This window comes from Salvelinus fontinalis, chromosome 33, assembly GCF_029448725.1.
Source record: "Salvelinus fontinalis isolate EN_2023a chromosome 33, ASM2944872v1, whole genome shotgun sequence".
In the NCBI taxonomy this organism is placed as follows: domain Eukaryota; kingdom Metazoa; phylum Chordata; class Actinopteri; order Salmoniformes; family Salmonidae; genus Salvelinus; species Salvelinus fontinalis.
This window is the reverse complement of record NC_074697.1, coordinates 20875009-20897283: the sequence shown is the minus strand read 5'-3', so window position 1 is coordinate 20897283 and position 22275 is coordinate 20875009. Positions and strand designations below refer to the sequence as shown.

General features: G+C 44.6%; 1 protein-coding gene across 2 annotated transcripts in view; it reads right to left on the bottom strand.

Moving 5' to 3' along the window:
* Positions 1 to 22275, bottom strand: part of LOC129831799 (calsyntenin-2-like) — a 681146-nt gene that overhangs the window by 36524 nt on the left and 622347 nt on the right. For both annotated transcript variants that reach the window (XM_055895258.1, XM_055895259.1), the window contains exons 13-15: positions 7513 to 7683; positions 565 to 710; positions 207 to 330 (exon numbers count right to left, since the gene is read on the bottom strand). In XM_055895258.1, coding sequence (XP_055751233.1) covers positions 207 to 330; positions 565 to 710; positions 7513 to 7683 — 441 coding nt within the window. The remainder of the gene's footprint in view (positions 1 to 206; positions 331 to 564; positions 711 to 7512; positions 7684 to 22275) is intronic.

Below are 22275 nucleotides of genomic sequence, written 5' to 3'. Positions count from 1 at the left end.
ACACACACACACACACACACACACACACACACACACACACACACACACACACACACACACACACACACACACACACACACACACACACACACACACAGACACAGAGGTGTGTTAAAAGGTGTGTTGGGCTGGAACAGAATTATCCTTTGTCCTAAGTCCTAACTGAGCTGTGTGTGAGGTATGGACTGATGATTCTATAGTCTTACCTGGACCGTGTGTGGGGTATAGACTGTGGACCATGGCCAGATGAGGAACGACTTGCATGTACTGGGACGGGGCTACCATTTGATTGACATGCTCCCCAGCCTCTGATTTGTGGAGTACACTGATCTGGGCAGGCCAAGAATAGAAAGCAAGGTTACAGGTATGATACATGTCTCAGAAAATATAAGAGTAAACTACAAATAAGGACTATTAGACACAGAACCGTCAGAGATTTTCTGGGAAAAGGGCAGGGGAAAAAAGTTGAAAAGGGGAGGAAATGTTTAATCAAATATAATTTCTGAAAACACAGGAACATTGGAACTCCTGTATTTTTATCGTTCCGCTCTCTAGTCCACTGACCTCCAGGGTGAACTCATTGCTGGTGTAGCGTCCGTTTAGCTCAGAGCAGGTGAGACGGAACTTCCTGTCTGGGGTCTGGGTGGGGTGCCAGTTGTAGTAATGCACCTGCCTGATCACCTGCTCATAGTTGGACATGGAGTCCACACCTGAGAGAGATGGTGGACACATTCCTATGGTCACTACCAGTTTCATAGATACAAGGGTTACGGTTATAAAGGAAGATAGGGTTTATGGGTATAGGGGAAGATAGGGGTTATGGGTATAGGGGAAGAAAGGGGTTATGGATAGAGAGGAAGATAGGGGTTATGGGTATAGAGGAAGATAGGGGTTATGGGTATAGGGGAAGATAGGGGTTATGGATATAGAGGAAGATAGGGGTTATGGATATAGAGGAAGATAGGGGTTATGGGTATAGGGGAAGATAGGGGTTATGGATATAGAGGAAGATATGGGTTATGGATATAGAGGAAGATAGGGGTTATGGGTATAGAGGAAGATAGGGGTTATGGGTATAGGGGAAGATAGGGGTTATGGATAGAGAGGAAGATAGGGGTTATGGGTATAGAGGAAGATAGGGGTTATGGTATAGGGGAAGATAGGGGTTATGGATATAGAGGAAGATAGGGGTTATGGATATAGAGGAAGATAAGGGTTATGGGTATAAGGGAAGATAGGGGTTATGGGTATAGAGGAAGATAGGGGTTATGGGTATAGGGGAAGATAGGGGTTATGGATAGAGAGGAAGATAGGGGTTATGGGTATAGAGGAAGATAGGGGTTATGGTATAGGGGAAGATAGGGGTTATGGATATAGAGGAAGATAGGGGTTATGGATATAGAGGAAGATAAGGGTTATGGGTATAAGGGAAGATAGGGGTTATGGGTATAGAGGAAGATAGGGGTTATGGATATAGAGGAAGATAGTGGTAATGGTTATAGAGGAAGATATGAGTTATGGGTAGAGGGGAAGATAGGGGTTATGGGTATAGAGGAAGATAGGGGTTATGGGTATAGGGGAAGATTGGGGTTATGGTTTAGGGGAAGTTATGGGTTACGGTTATAACGGAAGATAGGGGTTATGGGTATAGAGGAAGATAGAGGTTATGGATATAGAGGAAAATAGGGGTTATGGTTATAGAGGAAGATAGGGGTTATGGGTATAGGGGAAGATAGGGGTTATGGATAGAGAGGGAGATAGGGGTTATGGGTATAGAGGAAGATAGGGGTTATGGGTATAGATGAAGATAGGGGTTATGGGTATAGAGGAAGATAGGGGTTACGGATATAGAGGAAGATAGGGGTTACGGGTATAGAGGAAGATAGGGTTTATGGGTATAGAGGAAGATAGGGGTTATGGGTATAGCGGAAGATAGGGGTTACGGATATAGAGGAAGATAGGGGTTACGGATATAGAGGAAGATAGGGGTTACGGTTATAGAGGAAGATAGGGGTTACGGGTATAGAGGAAGATAGGGGTTACGGGTATAGAGGAAGATAGGGGTTATGGGTATAGAGGAAGATAAGGGTTATGGGTATAGAGGAAGATAGGGGTTATGGGTATAGAGGAAGATAGGGGTTATGGGTATAGGGGAAGATAGGGGTTATGAATATAGGGGAAGATAGGGGTAATGAATATAGAGGAAGATAGGGGTTATGGGTATAGAGGAAGATAGGGGTTATGGGTATAGAGGAAGATAGGGGTTATGGGTATAGAGGAAGATAGGGGTTATGGGTATAGAGGAAGATAGGGGTTATGGTTATAGAGGAAGATATGGGTTATGGGTAGAGGGGTAGATAGGGGTTACGGGTATAGAGGAAGATAGGGGTTATGGATATAGAGGAAGATAGGGGTTATGGGTATAGTGGAAGATAGGGGTTATGGGTATAGAGGAAGATAGGGGTTATGGATATAGAGGAAGATAGGGGTTTTGGATATAGAGGAAGATAGGGGTTATGGTTATAGAGGAAGATAGGGGTTGTGGATATAGAGGAAGGTAGGGGTTATGGGTATAGGGGAAGATAGGGGTTATGGATATAGAGGAAGGTAGGGGTTATGGGTATAGAGGAAGATAGGGGTTACGGATATAGAGGAAGATAGGGGTTACGGATATAGAGGAAGATAGAAGTTACGGTTATAGAGGAAGATAGGGGTTACGGGTATAGAGGAAGATAGGGGTTACGGGTATAGAGGAAAATAGGGGTTATGGGTATAGAGGAAGGTAGGGGTTATGGGTATAGAGGAAGATAGGGGTTATGGGTATAGAGGAAGATAGGGGTTATGGGTATAGGGGAAGATAGGGGTTATGGATATAGGGGAAGATAGGGGTTATGGATATAGAGGAAGATAGGGGTTATGGGTATAGAGGAAGATAGGGGTTATAGGTATAGAGGAAGATAGGGGTTATGGTTATAGAGGAAGATATGGGTTATGGGTAGAGGGGAAGATAGGGGTTATGGGTATAGGGGAAGATAGGGGTTATGGATAGAGAGGAAGATAGGGGTTATGGGTATAGAGGAAGATAGGGGTTATGGTATAGGGGAAGATAGGGGTTATGGATATAGAGGAAGATAGGGGTTATGGATATAGAGGAAGATAAGGGTTATGGGTATAAGGGAAGATAGGGGTTATGGGTATAGAGGAAGATAGGGGTTATGGATATAGAGGAAGATAGCGGTAATGGTTATAGAGGAAGATATGAGTTATGGGTAGAGGGGAAGATAGGGGTTATGGGTATAGAGGAAGATAGGGGTTATGGGTATAGGGGAAGATAGGGGTTATGGTTTAGGGGAAGTTATGGGTTACGGTTATAACGGAAGATAGGGGTTATGGGTATAGAGGAAGATAGGGGTTATGGATATAGAGGAAGATAGGGGTTATGGATATAGAGAAGGATAGGGGTTATGGATATAGAGGAAGACAGGGGTTATGGGTATAGAGGAAGATAGGGGTTACAGGTATAGAGGAAGATAGGGGTTATGGGTATAGAGGAAGATAGGGGTTATGGGTATAGAGGAAGATAGGGGTTATGGATATAGAGGAAAATAGAGGTTATGGTTATAGAGGAAGATAGGGGTTATGGGTATAGGGGAAGATAGGGGTTATGGATAGAGAGGGAGATAGGGGTTATGGGTATAGAGGAAGATAGGGGTTATGGGTATAGATGAAGATAGGGGTTATGGGTATAGAGGAAGATAGGGGTTACGGATATAGAGGAAGATAGGGGTTACGGGTATAGAGGAAGATAGGGGTTATGGGTATAGAGGAAGATAGGGGTTATGGGTATAGAGGAAGATAGGGGTTACGGATATAGAGGAAGATAGGGGTTACGGATATAGAGGAAGATAGGGGTTACGGTTATAGAGGAAGATAGGGGTTACGGGTATAGAGGAAGATAGGGGTTACGGGTATAGAGGAAGATAGGGGTTATGGGTATAGAGGAAGATAAGGGTTATGGGTATAGAGGAAGATAGGGGTTATGGGTATAGAGGAAGATAGGGGTTATGGGTATAGGGGAAGATAGGGGTTATGAATATAGGGGAAGATAGGGGTTATGGATATAGAGGAAGATATGGGTTATGGGTATAGAGGAAGATAGGGGTTATGGGTATAGAGGAAGACAGGGGTTATGGGTATAGAGGAAGATAGGGGTTATGGGTATAGAGGAAGATAGGGGTTATGGTTATAGAGGAAGATATGGGTTATGGGTAGAGGGGTAGATAGGGGTTACGGGTATAGAGGAAGATAGGGGTTATGGATATAGAGGAAGATAGGGGTTATGGGTATAGTGGAAGATAGGGGTTATGGGTATAGAGGAAGATAGGAGTTATGGATATAGAGCAAGATAGGGGTTTTGGATATAGAGGAAGATAGGGGTTATGGTTATAGAGGAAGATAGGGGTTGTGGATATAGAGGAAGGTAGGGGTTATGGGTATAGGGGAAGATAGGGGTTATGGATATAGAGGAAGGTAGGGGTTATGGGTATAGAGGAAGATAGGGGTTACGGATATAGAGGAAGATAGGGGTTACGGATATAGAGGAAGATAGGGGTTACGGTTATAGAGGAAGATAGGGGTTACGGGTATAGAGGAAGATAGGGGTTACGGGTATAGAGGAAGATAGGGGTTATGGGTATAGAGGAAGGTAGGGGTTATGGGTATAGAGGAAGATAGGGGTTTTGGATATAGAGGAAGATAGGGGTTATGGTTATAGAGGAAGATAGGGGTTGTGGATATAGAGGAAGGTAGGGGTTATGGGTATAGGGGAAGATAGGGGTTATGGATATAGAGGAAGGTAGGGGTTATGGGTATAGAGGAAGATAGGGGTTACGGATATAGAGGAAGATAGGGGTTACGGATATAGAGGAAGATAGGGGTTACGGTTATAGAGGAAGATAGGGGTTACGGGTATAGAGGAAGATAGGGGTTACGGGTATAGAGGAAGATAGGGGTTATGGGTATAGAGGAAGGTAGGGGTTATGGGTATAGAGGAAGATAGGGGTTATGGGTATAGAGGAAGATAGGGGTTATGGGTATAGGGGAAGATAGGGGTTATGGATATAGGGGAAGATAGGGGTTATGGATATAGAGGAAGATAGGGGTTATGGGTATAGAGGAAGATAGGGGTTATAGGTATAGAGGAAGATAGGGGTTATGGTTATAGAGGAAGATATGGGTTATGGGTAGAGGGGAAGATAGGGGTTATGGGTATAGGGGAAGATAGGGGTTATGGATAGAGAGGAAGATAGGGGTTATGGGTATAGAGGAAGATAGGGGTTATGGTATAGGGGAAGATAGGGGTTATGGATATAGAGGAAGATAGGGGTTATGGATATAGAGGAAGATAAGGGTTATGGGTATAAGGGAAGATAGGGGTTATGGGTATAGAGGAAGATAGGGGTTATGGATATAGAGGAAGATAGCGGTAATGGTTATAGAGGAAGATATGAGTTATGGGTAGAGGGGAAGATAGGGGTTATGGGTATAGAGGAAGATAGGGGTTATGGGTATAGGGGAAGATAGGGGTTATGGTTTAGGGGAAGTTATGGGTTACGGTTATAACGGAAGATAGGGGTTATGGGTATAGAGGAAGATAGGGGTTATGGATATAGAGGAAGATAGGGGTTATGGATATAGAGAAGGATAGGGGTTATGGATATAGAGGAAGACAGGGGTTATGGGTATAGAGGAAGATAGGGGTTACAGGTATAGAGGAAGATAGGGGTTATGGGTATAGAGGAAGATAGGGGTTATGGGTATAGAGGAAGATAGGGGTTATGGATAGAGAGGGAGATAGGGGTTATGGGTATAGAGGAAGATAGGGGTTATGGGTATAGATGAAGATAGGGGTTATGGGTATAGAGGAAGATAGGGGTTACGGATATAGAGGAAGATAGGGGTTACGGGTATAGAGGAAGATAGGGGTTATGGGTATAGAGGAAGATAGGGGTTGTGGGTATAGAGGAAGATAGGGGTTACGGATATAGAGGAAGATAGGGGTTACGGATATAGAGGAAGATAGGGGTTACGGTTATAGAGGAAGATAGGGGTTACGGGTATAGAGGAAGATAGGGGTTACGGGTATAGAGGAAGATAGGGGTTATGGGTATAGAGGAAGATAAGGGTTATGGGTATAGAGGAAGATAGGGGTTATGGGTATAGAGGAAGATAGGGGTTATGGGTATAGGGGAAGATAGGGGTTATGAATATAGGGGAAGATAGGGGTTATGGATATAGAGGAAGATAGGGGTTATGGGTATAGAGGAAGATAGGGGTTATGGGTATAGAGGAAGATAGGGGTTATGGGTATAGAGGAAGATAGGGGTTATGGGTATAGAGGAAGATAGGGGTTATGGTTATAGAGGAAGGTAGGGGTTATGGGTATAGGGGAAGATAGGGGTTATGGATATAGAGGAAGGTAGGGGTTATGGGTATAGAGGAAGATAGGGGTTACGGATATAGAGGAAGATAGGGGTTACGGATATAGAGGAAGATAGGGGTTACGGTTATAGAGGAAGATAGGGGTTACGGGTATAGAGGAAGATAGGGGTTACGGGTATAGAGGAAGATAGGGGTTATGGGTATAGAGGAAGGTAGGGGTTATGGGTATAGAGGAAGATAGGGGTTATGGGTATAGAGGAAGATAGGGGTTATGGGTATAGGGGAAGATAGGGGTTATGGATATAGGGGAAGATAGGGGTTATGGATATAGAGGAAGATAGGGGTTATGGGTATAGAGGAAGATAGGGGTTATAGGTATAGAGGAAGATAGGGGTTATGGTTATAGAGGAAGATATGGGTTATGGGTAGAGGGGAAGATAGGGGTTACGGGTATAGAGGAAGATAGGGGTTATGGATATAGAGGAAGATAGGGGTTATGGGTATAGGGGAAGATAGGGGTTATGGATATAGAGGAAGGTAGGGGTTATTGTATAGGGGAAGATAGGGGTTATGGTTATAGAGGAAGATAGGATATATGGATATAGAGGAAGATAGGGGATATGGATATAGAGGAAGATAGGGGTTATGGATATAGAGGAAGATAGGGGTTATGGTTATAAAGGAAGATTGGGGTTATGGTTGTAAAGGAAGATGGGGGTTATGTGTATAGAGGAAGATATGGGTTATGGTTATAGATTAAGATATGGGTTATGGTTATAGAGGAAGATAGAGGTTATGGATATAGAGGAAGTTAGGGGTTATGGGTATAGAGGAAGATAGGGATTATGGTTATAGAGGAAGATAGGGGTTATGGTTATAGAGGAAGATAGGGGATATGGATATAGAGGAAGACATGGGATATGGATATAGAGGGAGATAGGGGTTATGGTTAGGTGTTTGCATTGTAACATAGATGGAGGCATGCCATAACTGGAGTTGGAGTTGGGGTAGGAGTCAGAGGTTAGACAGGGATTACGGGTCAGGCAGTTAAATGTTTCCATGGTGACTTACCGTATATAGACATGCCGGATGTGGAGTTGGTGGCGTCCAGGTGTTTCCCCAGCAGGGTGCTACGCTGCAGCTGGAGACTCTCCTGCTCCGGCCTCAGCTCCTCCCCCAGCACCAGGATGTCACAGTAGTCCAGGTTATGAAGGATCTCCTCCTGGACCCCCGGCCTGCCCGCTGAAACACACACACACATTCTCACACACATGTGAGAATGAATGTACAGACACACACACACACACACACACACACACACACACACACACACACACACACACACACACACACACACACACACACACACACACACACACACACACACACACACACACACACACACACACACACACACACACACACACACACACACACACCCAATGAAGGTCTACAGTAGCCTCAACAGTTCTCTGTGAACAAATTTTGAACAAATAAAAATGTATTCCAAAATGAAGGAGAGGCAAGAGAGAGATAGAGATTGTCATTTGTTTTCAGTTTCAGTTTCATTTACTTAGCTAGAAAATGCAGCAAGCTAGTTTAGCCTACTCAAACACCCTGCTTAAAGAGAGGGATGCTATGTTAGCTAGCTGGCTATGACTATCCAACACAACACTGGAACTCTTTCAAGTCAAGGTAAGCTTTTGGTGTTACTTATATATTACCACTGGGACCCGCTGCTGTAACTGTTAAACTGCTACGTGACTATACACTGTAACGTTACTGCATGATTGTAGCGGGTTTACTAACGTGTTACTAGTACTTCTATTAGCTATGTTGACTATGACGTTACTTTAGCTAATATGCGACTCGTTTCAGGAAACTATGCCTATGTCACGCGTCACCAGGAGAGCCGTTTGAACGTAAACTTTTTATTTTGTTCAAAATGTGTTTTTTTGGCAGAAATTCCTTCTGGAACATGTGAATTTCATGTTCCTTAATAACAAACTTGTATGCCATCTGCAAATACAATAACAATTGTTAAATTACGAGCCTAGTTGGTTTAGCCACAGAAAAAATCTGCAACCTTCCCGCTAGTCATGATTGGCTGAGATAATGAGTGGGCTGGACATGCAGGGAGATGAGTTTGGATTGGTTTGCCATACAGCCCGCTTCTGTCTATTTGAGCTGGGCAGTATGTCTAGGTAATCCTTTCTAATGCATAATTTTTTTTAAAGTATCGTATAGTAAAACAGTATAAGCCTAATATCAAGTTAAAGTGTACTGTTAGCTAGCTAACGTTAGCTGGCTGGCTCGCTAGCTAACATTACGTGCATGTCGAGTTTTGAAATGAGTGTAATTTGAGTATAATACAGTAGCTAAGGAGATGGAGAAAAACCCTGTGTCATCTTCAAATTAATTGCTACCATGGCATCTGACAGGAGACGCGTCCATCCATGATGTATATGGGTAAGATAGTATAGCTAGCTACATTTTCAGATATTACACTTTTCCAATTTTGACAGGAAGGGATTTCATTTCAAGTTAAAGTGTACTGTTAGCTAGCTAACGTTAGCTGGCTGGCTCGCTAGCTAATGTTAAGTGTATGATCTTATTATTCTTATCTCAGAGCCATTTGCTTGACTAGTTAGAGCCTATTGTTAGCTAGCTAACATTGAACCTGGTTGGTTAGCTACCTGCAGATTCATGCAGGGTAGTAACATCATGAGTTGGGATTATGGCTCATTGTTTAAACTTCTTATGGCTGCAATCCCGTTAAGGGGATGATATGACAACAGCCAGTGAAAGTGCAGGGCGCCAAATTCAAACAACAGAAATCTCATAATTAAAAATCCTCAAACATACATGTATTTTATACCATTTTAAAGGTAATCTTGTTGTTAATCCCACCAAAGTGTCCGATTTCAAATAGGCTTTTCAGCGAAAGCACCACAAACGATTATGTTAGGTCACCGCAAAATCACAGAAAAACACAGCTATTTTTCCAGCCAAAGACAGGAGTCACAAAAAGCAGAAATATAGATAAAATGAATCACTAACCTTTGATGATCTTCATCAGATGATACTCATAGGACTTCATGTTACACAATACATATATGTTTTGTTCGATTAAGTTCATATTTATATCCAAAAACCTCAGTTTACATTGGCGCCATGTTCAGAAATGCCTCCAAAATACCTGGAGAAATTGCAGAGAGCCACGTCAAATAACATAAATACTCATCATAAACTTTGAGGAAAGATACATGTTTTACATAGAATTAAAGATAAACTTGTTCTTAATGCAACCGCTGTGTCAGATTTCAAAAATCTTTACAAAAGATTATCCTACTGGAAGCAAAAGCACAATATTCAATAATCTGAGAACAGCGTTCAGCCACAAAAGTAAGCCATACAGTTACCCGCCAAATTGTGCAGTCAACAAAACTCAGAAAAAGCATGATAAATCTTCACTTACAGAACCTTTGCTGATCTTCGTCGGAATGCACTCCCAGGACTCCCACTTCCACAATAAATGTTTGTTTTGTTTGGTAATGTCCATCATGTAACAGTCCTGACCTATTTATGTTAGTTTTTATGTGTTTTTGGTCAGGGCATGTGTTTTGGGTGGGCAGTCTATGTTACCTGTTTCTATGTTGGTTTCGGTTTGCCTGGTATGGCTCTTGATTAGAGGCAGGTGGTTTGCATTTTCCTCTAATCAAGAGTCATATTTAGGTAGGGCATTATCACTGTGTGTTTGTGGGTGATTGTCTCCTGTGTCTGTGTTATGTCTTACACCATACGGGATTGTTTCGGTTGTTCGTTTCGTTTTCGGTTTATGTAGTCTGTTCCTGTGTCAGCGTGCTTCGTGTATATGTAAGTTCGTTTGTTCAGGTCTGTCTACATCGTTTTGTTATTTTGTTAGTTATATCCAGTATAGTTCGTTTTCGTCTTTGTCTATTTTGTTTATTTAATAAATCATTATGTGTTCAAACTTCGCTGCGCCTTGGTTCCCTCAATACTCCTCCTTTTCCGAAAATGGAGAGGAGGAGGAACGCCTTAACAGAATCACCCACCAACCCAGAGCCAAGCAGCGGAGTCAAAGGAGAAAGGGACAGGAAAAGAAGGAGCAATGGACATGGGACGATGTTTTGGACGGAAAGGGTTGCTACACTTGGGAGGAGATCCTGGCTGGGAGGGATCGCCTCCCATGGGAACAGCTGGAGGCACTGAGGAGAGCGGAGGCTACCGGAGAGAGGAACCGGAGCTATGAGGGAACGTGTCTGGCACGGAAGCCGAAAAAGCCCGTGAGTAACTCCCAAAAATTTCTTGGGGGGGGGGGCTAAAGGGTAGTGGGCCAAGGGCAGGTAGGAGACCTGCGCCCACTTCCCAGGCTTACCGTGGAGAGCGGGAGTACGGGCAGGCGCCGTGTTACGCAGTAGAGCGCACGGTGTCTCCTGTACGAGTGCACAGCCCAGTGCGGGTTATTCCACCTCCCCGCACTGGGAGGGCTAGATTGGGCATTGAGCCAGGTGTCATGAGGCCGGCTCAACGCGTCTGGTCTCCAGTGCGTCTCCTCGGGCCGGCATACATGGCACCTGCCTTACGCATGGTTTCCCCGGTTCGCCTACATAGGCCGGTGCGGGTTATTCCACCTCCCCGCACTGGTCGGGCAACCGGGAGCATTCAACCAGGTAAGGTTGGGCAGGTTCAATGCTCAAGAGTGCCAGTACGCCTCCACGGTCCGGTATTTCCGGCACCACCTCCCCGCCCCAGCCTAGTACCTACAGTGTCTACACTATGCACTAGGCTACCAGTGCGTATCCTGAGCCCTGTTCCTCCTCCACGCACTCTCCCTGTAGTGCGTGTATCTAGCCCGGTGCCTCCAGTTCCGGCCCCACGCACTAAGCTACCAGTGCGTCTCCAGAGCCCTGTACACACTGTATATTCTCCCCCTACTAATCCTGATGTGCTTGTCCTCAGCCCGGCGTCACCAGTGCCGGTACCACGCATCAGGGATAGAGTAGGCTTTGAGAATACAGTGTGCCCTGTCCCTGCTCCCCGCACTAGTAGGAAGGTGCTTGTCATTAGCACGGTGCCTCCAGTTCCGGCACCACGCACCAGGTCTACAGTGCGCCATATCCGGCCAGAGCCATCCGTCTCCCCAGCGCCATCTGAGCCATCCGTCTCCCCAGCGCCATCTGAGCCATCCGTCTCTCCAGCGCCATCTGAGCCATCCGTCGCCCCAGCGCCATCTGAGCCATCCGTCTCCCCAGCGCCATCTGAGCCATCCGTCTCCCCAGCGCCATCTGAGCCATCCGTCTGCCAGGAGCCTGCAAAGCCGCCCGTCTGCCATGAGCCTGCAAAGCCGCCCGTCTGCCATGTGCCTACAGAGCCGTCAGCCAGACAGGAGCCGCTAGAGCCGTCAGCCAGACAGGAGCCGCTAGAGCCGTCAGACAGACAGGATCTGCCAGAGCCGCCAACCAGACAGGATCTGCCAGAGCCGCCAACCAGACAGGATCTGCCAGAGCCGCCAACCAGACAGGATCTGCCAGAGCCGCCAACCAGACAGGATCTGCCAGAGCCGCCAACCAGACAGGATCTGCCAGAGCCGCCAACCAGACAGGATCTGCCAGAGCCGCCAGCGAGCCATGAGCAGCCAGAGCCGTCAGAGAGCCATGAGCAGCCAGAGCCGTCAGAGAGCCATGAGCAGCCAGAGCCGTCAGTGAGCCATGAGCAGCCAGAGCCGTCAGTGAGCCATGAGCAGCCAGAGCCGTCAGAGAGCCATGAGCAGCCAGAGCCGTCAGAGCGCCATGAGCGTCGAGAGCCGTCAGCCTGCCATGAGCGTCGAGAGCCGTCAGCCTGCCATGAGCGTCGAGAGCCGTCAGCCTGCCATGAGCGTCGAGAGCGTCAGCCTGCCATGAGCGTCGAGAGCCGTCAGCCTGCCATGAGCGTCGAGAGCCGTCAGTCTGCCATGAGCGTCGAGAGCCGTCAGCCAGCATGGACCTGCCAGAGCCGTCCAAACAGGACCTGCCAGAGTCCTTCAGCCGGGATCTGCCCCTTGTCCCGGTGTTGCCCCTTGTCCCGGTGTTGCCCCTTGTCCCGGTGTTGCCCCTTGTCCCGGTGCTGCCCCTTGTCCCGGTGCTGCCCCTTGTCCCGGTGCTGCCCCTTGTCCCGGTGCTGCCCCTTGTCCCGGTGCTGCCCCTTGTCCCGGTGCTGCCCCTTGTCCCGGTGCTGCCCCTTATTCCAGTGATGGTCCTTATCCTGGTGCTGCCCCTTGTTCTGGTGCTGCCCCTTGTCCCGGTGCTACCCCTTGTCCCGGTGCTGCCCTTTGTCCCGGTGCTAGCTGTTTATTTAGGGGAAGCTAATGTTTGGGTGGTCAGTGGAAGGGGTAGAAAGAAGAGGGGAGTGACTATGGTGGTGCGGGGACAGCGTCCTGAACCGGAGCCACCACCGTGGTCAACTGCCCACCCGGACCCTCCCCTGGACTTTGTGCTGGTGCGCCCGGCGTTCGCACCTTGGGGGGGGGGTACTGTAACAGTCCTGACCTATTTATGTTAGTTTTTATGTGTTTTTGGTCAGGGCATGTGTTTTGGGTGGGCAGTCTATGTTACCTGTTTCTATGTTGGTTTCGGTTTGCCTGGTATGGCTCTTGATTAGAGGCAGGTGGTTTGCATTTTCCTCTAATCAAGAGTCATATTTAGGTAGGGCATTATCACTGTGTGTTTGTGGGTGATTGTCTCCTGTGTCTGTGTTATGTCTTACACCATACGGGATTGTTTCGGTTGTTCGTTTCGTTTTCGGTTTATGTAGTCTGTTCCTGTGTCAGCGTGCTTCGTGTATATGTAAGTTCGTTTGTTCAGGTCTGTCTACATCGTTTTGTTATTTTGTTAGTTATATCCAGTATAGTTCGTTTTCGTCTTTGTCTATTTTGTTTATTTAATAAATCATTATGTGTTCAAACTTCGCTGCGCCTTGGTTCCCTCAATACTCCTCCTTTTCCGAAAATGGAGAGGAGGAGGAACGCCTTAACACATCATTTATGTCCAAGTAGCTACTTTTGTTAGCGCGTTTAGTACACATATCCAAACGCTCGTGCAGGTCCAGGCGAACGTCGGACGAAAACTTCAAAAAGTTGTATTACAGGTCGAATAAACTTGTCAAACTAAGTATAGAATCAATCTTTAAGATGTTGTTATCATAAATATTCAATAACGTTCCAACCGGAAAATTCCTTTGTGTCTATAGAAGTAATGGAACGCAAGTCGACATCATGTGGAATGCGCGTGGCCAGACCATTGACTCAAACAGCTCCCATCCGGCTCAACATCACAGTAGAAGCTTCATTCAATGTTCTACAGACTCTTGACATCTAGTGGAAGCCATAGGAAGTGCAAACAGATCCATATCCTACAGTGTCTTCAATAGGCAATGAGTTGAAAATCGATCAACCTCAGATTTCTCACTTCCTGGTTGGATTTCTTCTCATGTTTTTGCCTGCCATATGAGTTCTGTTATGCTCACAGACATAATTCAAACAGTTTTAGAATCTTCTGAGTGTTTTCTATCCAATACTAATAATAATATGCATATATTAGCAACTATGACTGAGGAGCAGGCCGTTTACTCTGGGCACCTCTGTGCACCTTTCATCCAAGCTACTCAATACTGCCTCTGCAGCCATAATAAGTTATCTAGCTAGCTAGCTACATGTCTTAACAAAATACTCTCATCTGAGTGTGCCAGAGTGTAGAATAACTGATGAATTTACGAACCTTCAAAGCCCGTTGAATATGGCCGGTGTCAGTAAATGTAGGGAAAAAAGCGTACAGTAACTAAATTGTTGCCAGCAGCGCGGTTTCAGTCACCAATGCTCTGGATAACATGAAAACAGCCTTACCAGCTCTGCTAGGGCGAGTAAAATGGTCAGAGTGGGGTGTTCTCTCATTTGTGTCTGGAAGTAGCTAGCAAGCTAGCCAATGTTAGCCATTTACCTTGGGTGCTTGACTGCCGTTGTGAGGTCAGAACGTTCGGATCAACCCTACTCATTGGCCAGAGCGTCCAGTGTGCTCTTTGAATGCTCCGAGAGCGAAACGCTCTGAATTTACTGACAGCACAGTGGCAGTCATCAACGCTTTGGGTGTAGACAAAGAAGGGCTTTCCAGTAGTAGTACATAAACATTCAAAGGCCATTTTCTCAAGAGTGAGTTCACAAGTTTAGCAACATTCAAAGCAAAATTACTTTCTCATTGTTCCTCAACTGTAGTGTACTGTATAGAATTTTGTAGCTGTCTCTACTTTTATCCAATGTAAAAAAAACACAATTTAAAATGGTACATAAGACTGATTTGAACCGGTCGGTCACATATTGTGACAACGATGTAGGCTGTGTGTAGCGGTTTGGCTTGGAAAGGTTTTTACGCCTGGTCACATACAGCTGATGTGCATTAAAGTCCACAAACGAAGGAAAAAGGTGAGAGGAGGGCGCATAAATGCGAGAAGGAATGCAACGTGGCTGCTATGAATGTGAACTGTGTTTATGCGTGACCGGGGTGTTATTTATTCCGCCGATACTGTTGACATACATTTCTTAAACGGAAGCAAACAGAGCGAAACGGGGATAAACATACCTGAATTTGTCCAGTAGAAACTCTCTTGTTAAACTGTTGGACTAATGATTGCACCTTAGATCAGCTAGATGCACGCAAGAGTTTGCAAGGCGGTATTGAATGTCACCTAAACATTTTCTCTCGACATGTGTGCAGGTCGGCCTCATGATGGGTATAGGGATAATTAGAGTATCATGTAGTATCCTAAACCTATCGATGTTACATTGAACTGGGTGAATGGATTATGAATGACAGTCATCCAATATACTGTAATAGAAATAAGGCAATGCTCATAAAAATGTGTATCACCACCTACAAAAATGTCCATTAATTACAATCCACATAATCCACATAAATGTCCTGTTGCTGCAGGATTATTTTCCTGCTGTGAGAAGCAGGGTCAAATTAAGATAGTGCATCTGTACACAACAACATTATCCAAGACTAAAATGTTTCATTCCACTATTCCACACTAACAAACTTAAATTAACAAACTTTTTTAGCCTGATGTCAAAGAGTCTGCTATACAGCCTGCTAACTGGTGAGACACAGTTCTCTGTAGCGCTCTGTGCCTCTCAGCCTGCTGTGTTCTCTCCTGAGTGGGCTAACACCTGCCATGCCCACTCCACAGCCTCCCTACGGTGAGGCACTCCTCGGAGCAGGGGCTGTCCCTGGAACAGCAGGGTTCCCGGGAGACCCTGGGTCTCCTCTATCCCTGGCTGAGGCTTGATTGATTGCAGAGCTGTGCTAACTGGGGGAAGGAGGGGAAACATCTGGAGCTGAGTAGACCCGCTGAGACACACAGACAGAGAGAGATGGAGGGAGGGAGGGGAGAGGGAAGGTTAAGAAAGGACTGGAGACACAGTGGAGAGAAGAGGAGAGCATGTGCTGGTGGTAAGGAAAGAGAGTCCACTGCAACTAATATGCAGACTAAAGAGCTAGACAGACCCTTTAATTCACACACACACACACACACACACACACACACACACACACACACACACACACACACACACACACACACACACACACACACACACACACACACACACACACACACACACACACACACATACACACACACACAGGGTTGCAGATTGCATTGTACTTATTTTTTTATTTTTTGTGCAATCTTATTCCATTCTTATTAATTTGTTTACAACTATTCTTAGTTTTATTGGCACCGGTATTATAATAATTTTTACATGTAATGGTGTGTATGTATGTATGTATGTATGTATGTATGTATGTATGTATGTATGTATGTATGTATGTATGTATGTATGTATGTATGTATGTATGTGTATGTGTGTGTGTATATATATATATACGTATGTGTGTATATGTATGTATATATGTGTGTATGTGTGTATGTATATTTATATGTATATGTATATATATGTTTGTATGTGTGTATATGTCTGTATATATGTGTGTATGTGTATGTGTGTGTATGTATATACACTGCTCAAAAAAATAAAGGGAACACTTAACCTGTTGGGGATGGGGGCGCTGTTTAGACTATTTATGCTAATGTGGCTAATTTTTTAAACGGCTTCCCACAAAATCCTTGATCGTACAATATGCATATTATTATTATTATTGGATAGAAAACAGTCTATAGTTTCTATAGGAGTTGAAATTTTGTCTCTAAGTGGAACAGAGCCCATTCTACAGCAATTTCCCTGACATGGAGTCAGATTTGAGAAATGTTGGCCACTTTTCTGAAGTCAGTTAAAAGGGCACTGTCGTTGCTATGACTATACGGACACTTCTTACGTCTTCCCCTGGATGCCTTTACGTGATGACGATTCCAACGGGGTCGATTGCTCGTTCACAGGCCCTACAAATGAAAAAAACCTTTAGCTAGCAAGTCTTTTCTTGCTGCGTAACGCGCGTGGAAGACACCGACCCTCTCCTGTTCCAAGCGTTAGTTTAGCCTGTTATATTTCTCCGGTCATCTTTTCACTCGTTATAGGAGTTACAAACATCATGAAGTAGTTAATTTAAAGCGTTTTATAGCAATTTATATCCGTTTAGTGCGATTTTGGGACATTTATTTTTGCAACGATGTGAAAAGTTGGGCACGCTTTTCAGTTCATCCCGAACGCAGTTGACATTTCCACATGGCAAGAGGACAGCTTTCCACCAAAAGACGATTTCTCCCAAGAAAGGATCCTTTGCCCAAGATACTGATGGAAGAACAGCTCAAGGTAGGACATTTTTATTATGATAAATCGTGTTTCTGTCGAAACATTTTAGTGGCTTAGGACGCCATGTTTTTTGACGTAGCTTCGCTTGGCGCAAACTGTATTGAAAAGTAAGGATAAATTAAAAAATGTAATAACGCAATTGTATTAAGAATTAAATTGTCTATCAATCCCTGTCCACCCTATATTTTTTAGTCACGTTTATGAGTATTTATGTATAAGAGTAGATCACTGTCTAAGTGGCGCAAGGACAAATTCTGACCAGCTGAGTTACATTTCACATTGTCTAACCATGATTTTGGTGGCTAAATATAAACATTTTCGATCAAACTGTATATGCATGTTGTAATGTGATGTTACAGGAGTGTCATCGGAAGAATTCTGAGAAGGTTAGTGAAAAAATTAATATCTTTTGGCGATGTTGACTTTTATCGCTCACTTTGGCTAGAATCAATGCTGGGCTGCTAATTGCTATGTGCTAAGCTAATATAACGATTTATTGTGTTTTCGCTGTAAGACACTTAGAAAATCTGAAATATTGTCTGTATTCACAGGATCTGTGTCTTTCGATTCGTGTATGCTGTGTATTTTTACGAAATGTTTGATGATTAGTAGTTAGGTAAACACGTTGCTCATTGTAATTATTCTAGTCCATTTGTGATGGTGGGTGCAATTGTAAACTATGAAGTCTACCTGAAATATGCACTTTTTTCTAACAAAACCTATCCCATACCATAAATATGTTATCAGACTGTCATCTAATGAGTTTTTTTGTTGGTTAGGGGCTATAAATATCTTAGTTTAGCCGAATTGGTGATGGCTACTGGTGTTGGTGGACAAATAAAAGATGGTGGATTATGCTAATGTGTTTTTAGGTAATAGATGTACATCTTTACATATTGTGTCTTCCCTGTAAAACATTTTAAAAATCGGAAATGTTGACTGGATTCACAAGATCTGTGTCTTTCATTAGCTGTATTGGACTTTAATGTGTGAAAGTTAAATATTTTAAAAATATATTTTTTTTGAATTTCGCGGCACTGGTTTTTCAGTGGGGGGGGGGGGGGGTGCCGCTAGCGCCACGCTGATCCTAGACAGGTTAAACAACACAATGTAACTCCAAGTCAATCACACTTCTGTGAAATCAAACTGTCCACTTAGGAAGCAACACTGATTGACAATAAATTTCACATGCTGTTGTGCAAATGGAATAGACAAAAGGTGGAAATTATAGGCAATTAGCAAGACACCCCCCAAAACAGGAGTGATTCTGCAGGTGGTGACCACCGACCACTTCTCAGTTCCTATGCTTCCTGGCTGATGTTTTGGTCACTTTTGAATGCTGGCGGTGCTCTCACTCTAGTGGTAGCATGAGACGGAGTCTACAACCCACACAAGTGGCTCAGGTAGTGCAGTTCATCCAGGATGGCACATCAATGCGAACTGTGGCAAAAAGGTTTGCTGTGTCTGTCAGCGTAGTGTCCAGAGCATGCAGGCGCTACCAGGAGACAGGCCAGTACATCAGGAGACGTGGAGGAGGCCGAAGGAGGGCAACAACCCAGCAGCAGGACCGCTACCTCCGCCTTAGTGCAAGGAGGTGCAATGCCAGAGCCCTGCAAAATGACCTCCAGCAGGCCACAATTTTTTTTTTTTGTTGACAATCTCCATACAGAAATCATTACATTTCAGGCAGAGGGTAAAGTGCTTCTTTGTGGAGATTTCAATGCAAGAACAGGTTCTGAGCCTGACTACACTGATGCGGGAGGTAACCACCACATATTTGGTCACCCCTCCTTGTACAGTAGCCCTATTATAAATAATAGAAAAAGTCCTGACCAAATACTGAACAAATATGGGAAGGAGTTAGTGCATCTCTGTTGAGCCTTAGGCCTGTACATGCTTAATGGTAGAATCAGAGGGGACTCTTTAGGTCCCTTTACTTACTGCTCAGCTCTTAGGACAAGTGTAGTCGATTATGCCATCACTGACATTGACCCCTCCTTTTTTGTGAGGATTTGTCACTCTTTTTGCTGGTTTTTGAACTAAATTAGCGCTAGCTAGCAACAGCAGCAGACAAACAAATGGGTTGCTATGGCAATGGGGCAGCAGAACAGCGCAGCAGCAGCAGTAGTAGCAGAGCCCACAGGCACCATGTCCCCACTCCCCCTCAGCGCAGAATCCATTCTCTACCCTAAACGAGGAAAGCTTTTAACCTGTCTAGGATCAGCGTGCCGCTCGCGGCACTCCCCCCCCCCCCCCCACTGAAAAACCAGTGCCGCGAAATTCAAAAAAAATATTTTTTTAAAATATTTAACTTTCACACATTAAAGTCCAATACAGCTAATGAAAGACACAGATCTTATGAATCCAGTCAACATTTCCGATTTTTAAAATGTTTTACAGGGAAGACACAATATGTAAAGATGTACATCTATTACCTAAAAACACATTAGCATATTCCACCATCTTTTATTTGTCCACCAACACCAGTAGCCATCACCAATTCGGCTAAACTAAGATATTTATAGCCCCTAACCAACAAAAAAACTCATTAGATGACAGTCTGATAACATATTTATGGTATGGGATAGGTTTTGTTAGAAAAAAGTGCATATTTCAGGTAGATGGCATAGTTTACAATTGCACCCACCATCACAAATGGACTAGAATAATTACAATGAGCAACGTGTTTACCTAACTACTAATCATCAAACATTTCGTAAAAATACACAGCATACACGAATCGAAAGACACAGATCCTGTGAATACAGACAATATTTCAGATTTTCTAAGTGTCTTACAGCGAAAACACAATAAATCGTTATATTAGCTTAGCACATAGCAATTAGCAGCCCAGCATTGATTCTAGCCAAAGTGAGCGATAAAAGTCAACATCGCCAAAAGATATTAATTTTTTCACTAACCTTCTCAGAATTCTTCCGATGACACTCCTGTAACATCACATTACAACATGCATATACAGTTTGATCGAAAATGTTTATATTTAGCCACCAAAATCATGGTTAGACAATGTGAAATGTAGACAAGCTGGTAAAGAAAACGTCCTTGCGCCACTTAGACAGTGATCTACTCTTATACATAAATACTCATAAACGTGACTAAAAAATATAGGGTGGACAGGGATTGATAGACAATTTAATTCTTAATACAATTGCGTTATTACATTTTTTAATTTATCCTTACTTTTCAATACAGTTTGCGCCAAGCGAAGCTACGTCAAAAAACATGGCGTCCTAAGCCACTAAAATGTTTCGACAGAAACACGATTTATCATAATAAAAATGTCCTACCTTGAGCTGTTCTTCCATCAGTATCTTGGGCAAAGGATCCTTTCTTGGGAGAAATCGTCTTTTGGTGGAAAGCTGTCCTCTTGCCATGTGGAAATGTCAACTACGTTCGGGATGAACTGAAAAGCGTGACCAACTTTTCACATCGTTGCAAAAATAAATGTCCCAAAATCGCACTAAACGGATATAAATTGCTATAAAACGCTTTAAATTAACTACTTTGTGATGTTTGTAACTCCTATAACGAGTGAAAAGATGACCGGAGAAATATAACAGGCTAAACTAATGCTTGGAACAGGAGAGGGTCGGTGTCTTCCACGCGCGTTACGCAGCAAGAAAAGACTTGCTAGCTAAAGGTTTTTTTCATTTGTAGGGCCTGTGAACGAGCAATCGAGCCCGTTGGAATCGTCATCACGTAAAGGCATCCAGGGGAAGACGTAAGAAGTGTCCGTATAGTCATAGCAACGACAGTGCCCGTTTAAATGACTTCAGAAAAGTGGCCAACGTTTCTCAAATCTGACTCCATGTCAGGGAAATTGCTGTAGAATGGGCTCTGTTCCACTTAGAGACAAAATTTCAACTCCTATAGAAACTATAGACTGTTTTCTATCCAATAATAATAATAATATGCATATTGTACGATCAAGGATTTTGTGGGAAGCCGTTTAAAAAATTAGCCACATTAGCATAAATAGTCTAAACAGCGCCCCCATCCCCAACAGGTTAAACAGAAACTACTAAAGGGGAGGCCAGAAACCCTTTTTGTAGACCTCTACAAAAACGGTGACGTGAGTAATCTCATCTTCCTCACTGACCAGCCAAATGCATGGCACTCAGCAGTGCCCTCTCACTACCCATCCATAAAGAAAGAGGGAATCTGTAATGGGTGGAAGCTGAAAATCAAAGAGACAGACGACACTGACAGCACTATGATAACAATCAACCTCTACAAGACTGGGACTGTCATGGTGCAAGGTAACATTAGGCTGTTTGAAACAGACTTTCATACCATTAAGGAGAGAGTGGAGAGAGAGAAGGACTCCACCAGTGACATGCCCTCCCACAAGACAAACTCCACCATCCCCACCCTCACCCCTACTCTCCCCACCTAAAAAGGCACATCCAGCACCTCTCTTCCCACCATAGTGAAGGACACACTCCAGGAGGAGAGCGACCCCCTCAGTGCAGAGCAGGCTCAGGCCCTCCTCACCACCATGGCTGCCATGAGGGGTGAGTTCACCAAACTGGAGGGGGAGGTGGTCCTGCTCAGGGAGAGCGTGAGCAAACAGCAACCAGACAACCACACCTTAGAGGAGCTCCTAACCAAGGTGAGGACAGAGCAGGACAGCAGCCTTGCAACACAGCTGAAAGAGGTTCAGCAAGAGAGAGACGGACTCAAGAGAGAGCTGGCTGATCTAACAAAGGAGGTGAGAGAGCTCCAAAAAGACAGGCAGAGCAGCAATAAGGAGCTGACTACACTAAGAGAGGAGCTGCAGGAGAGAAAGAGAGCAGAGGACAGGCTGCAGGAGCAGCTAGATCACCACCCTATGACCTGCCCTCACACAGCAGAGGAGCCCAGCTCAACCAGCCAGGCTTCCCCAGCCCTGCCTGCTGCACCCCTCCTCCCCAACCCACAGAACAGCCTCCCACTGACAGCGGCACCGGCACAGACCAGCCACACCCCAGCTCCAACACCTACCAGCCCCC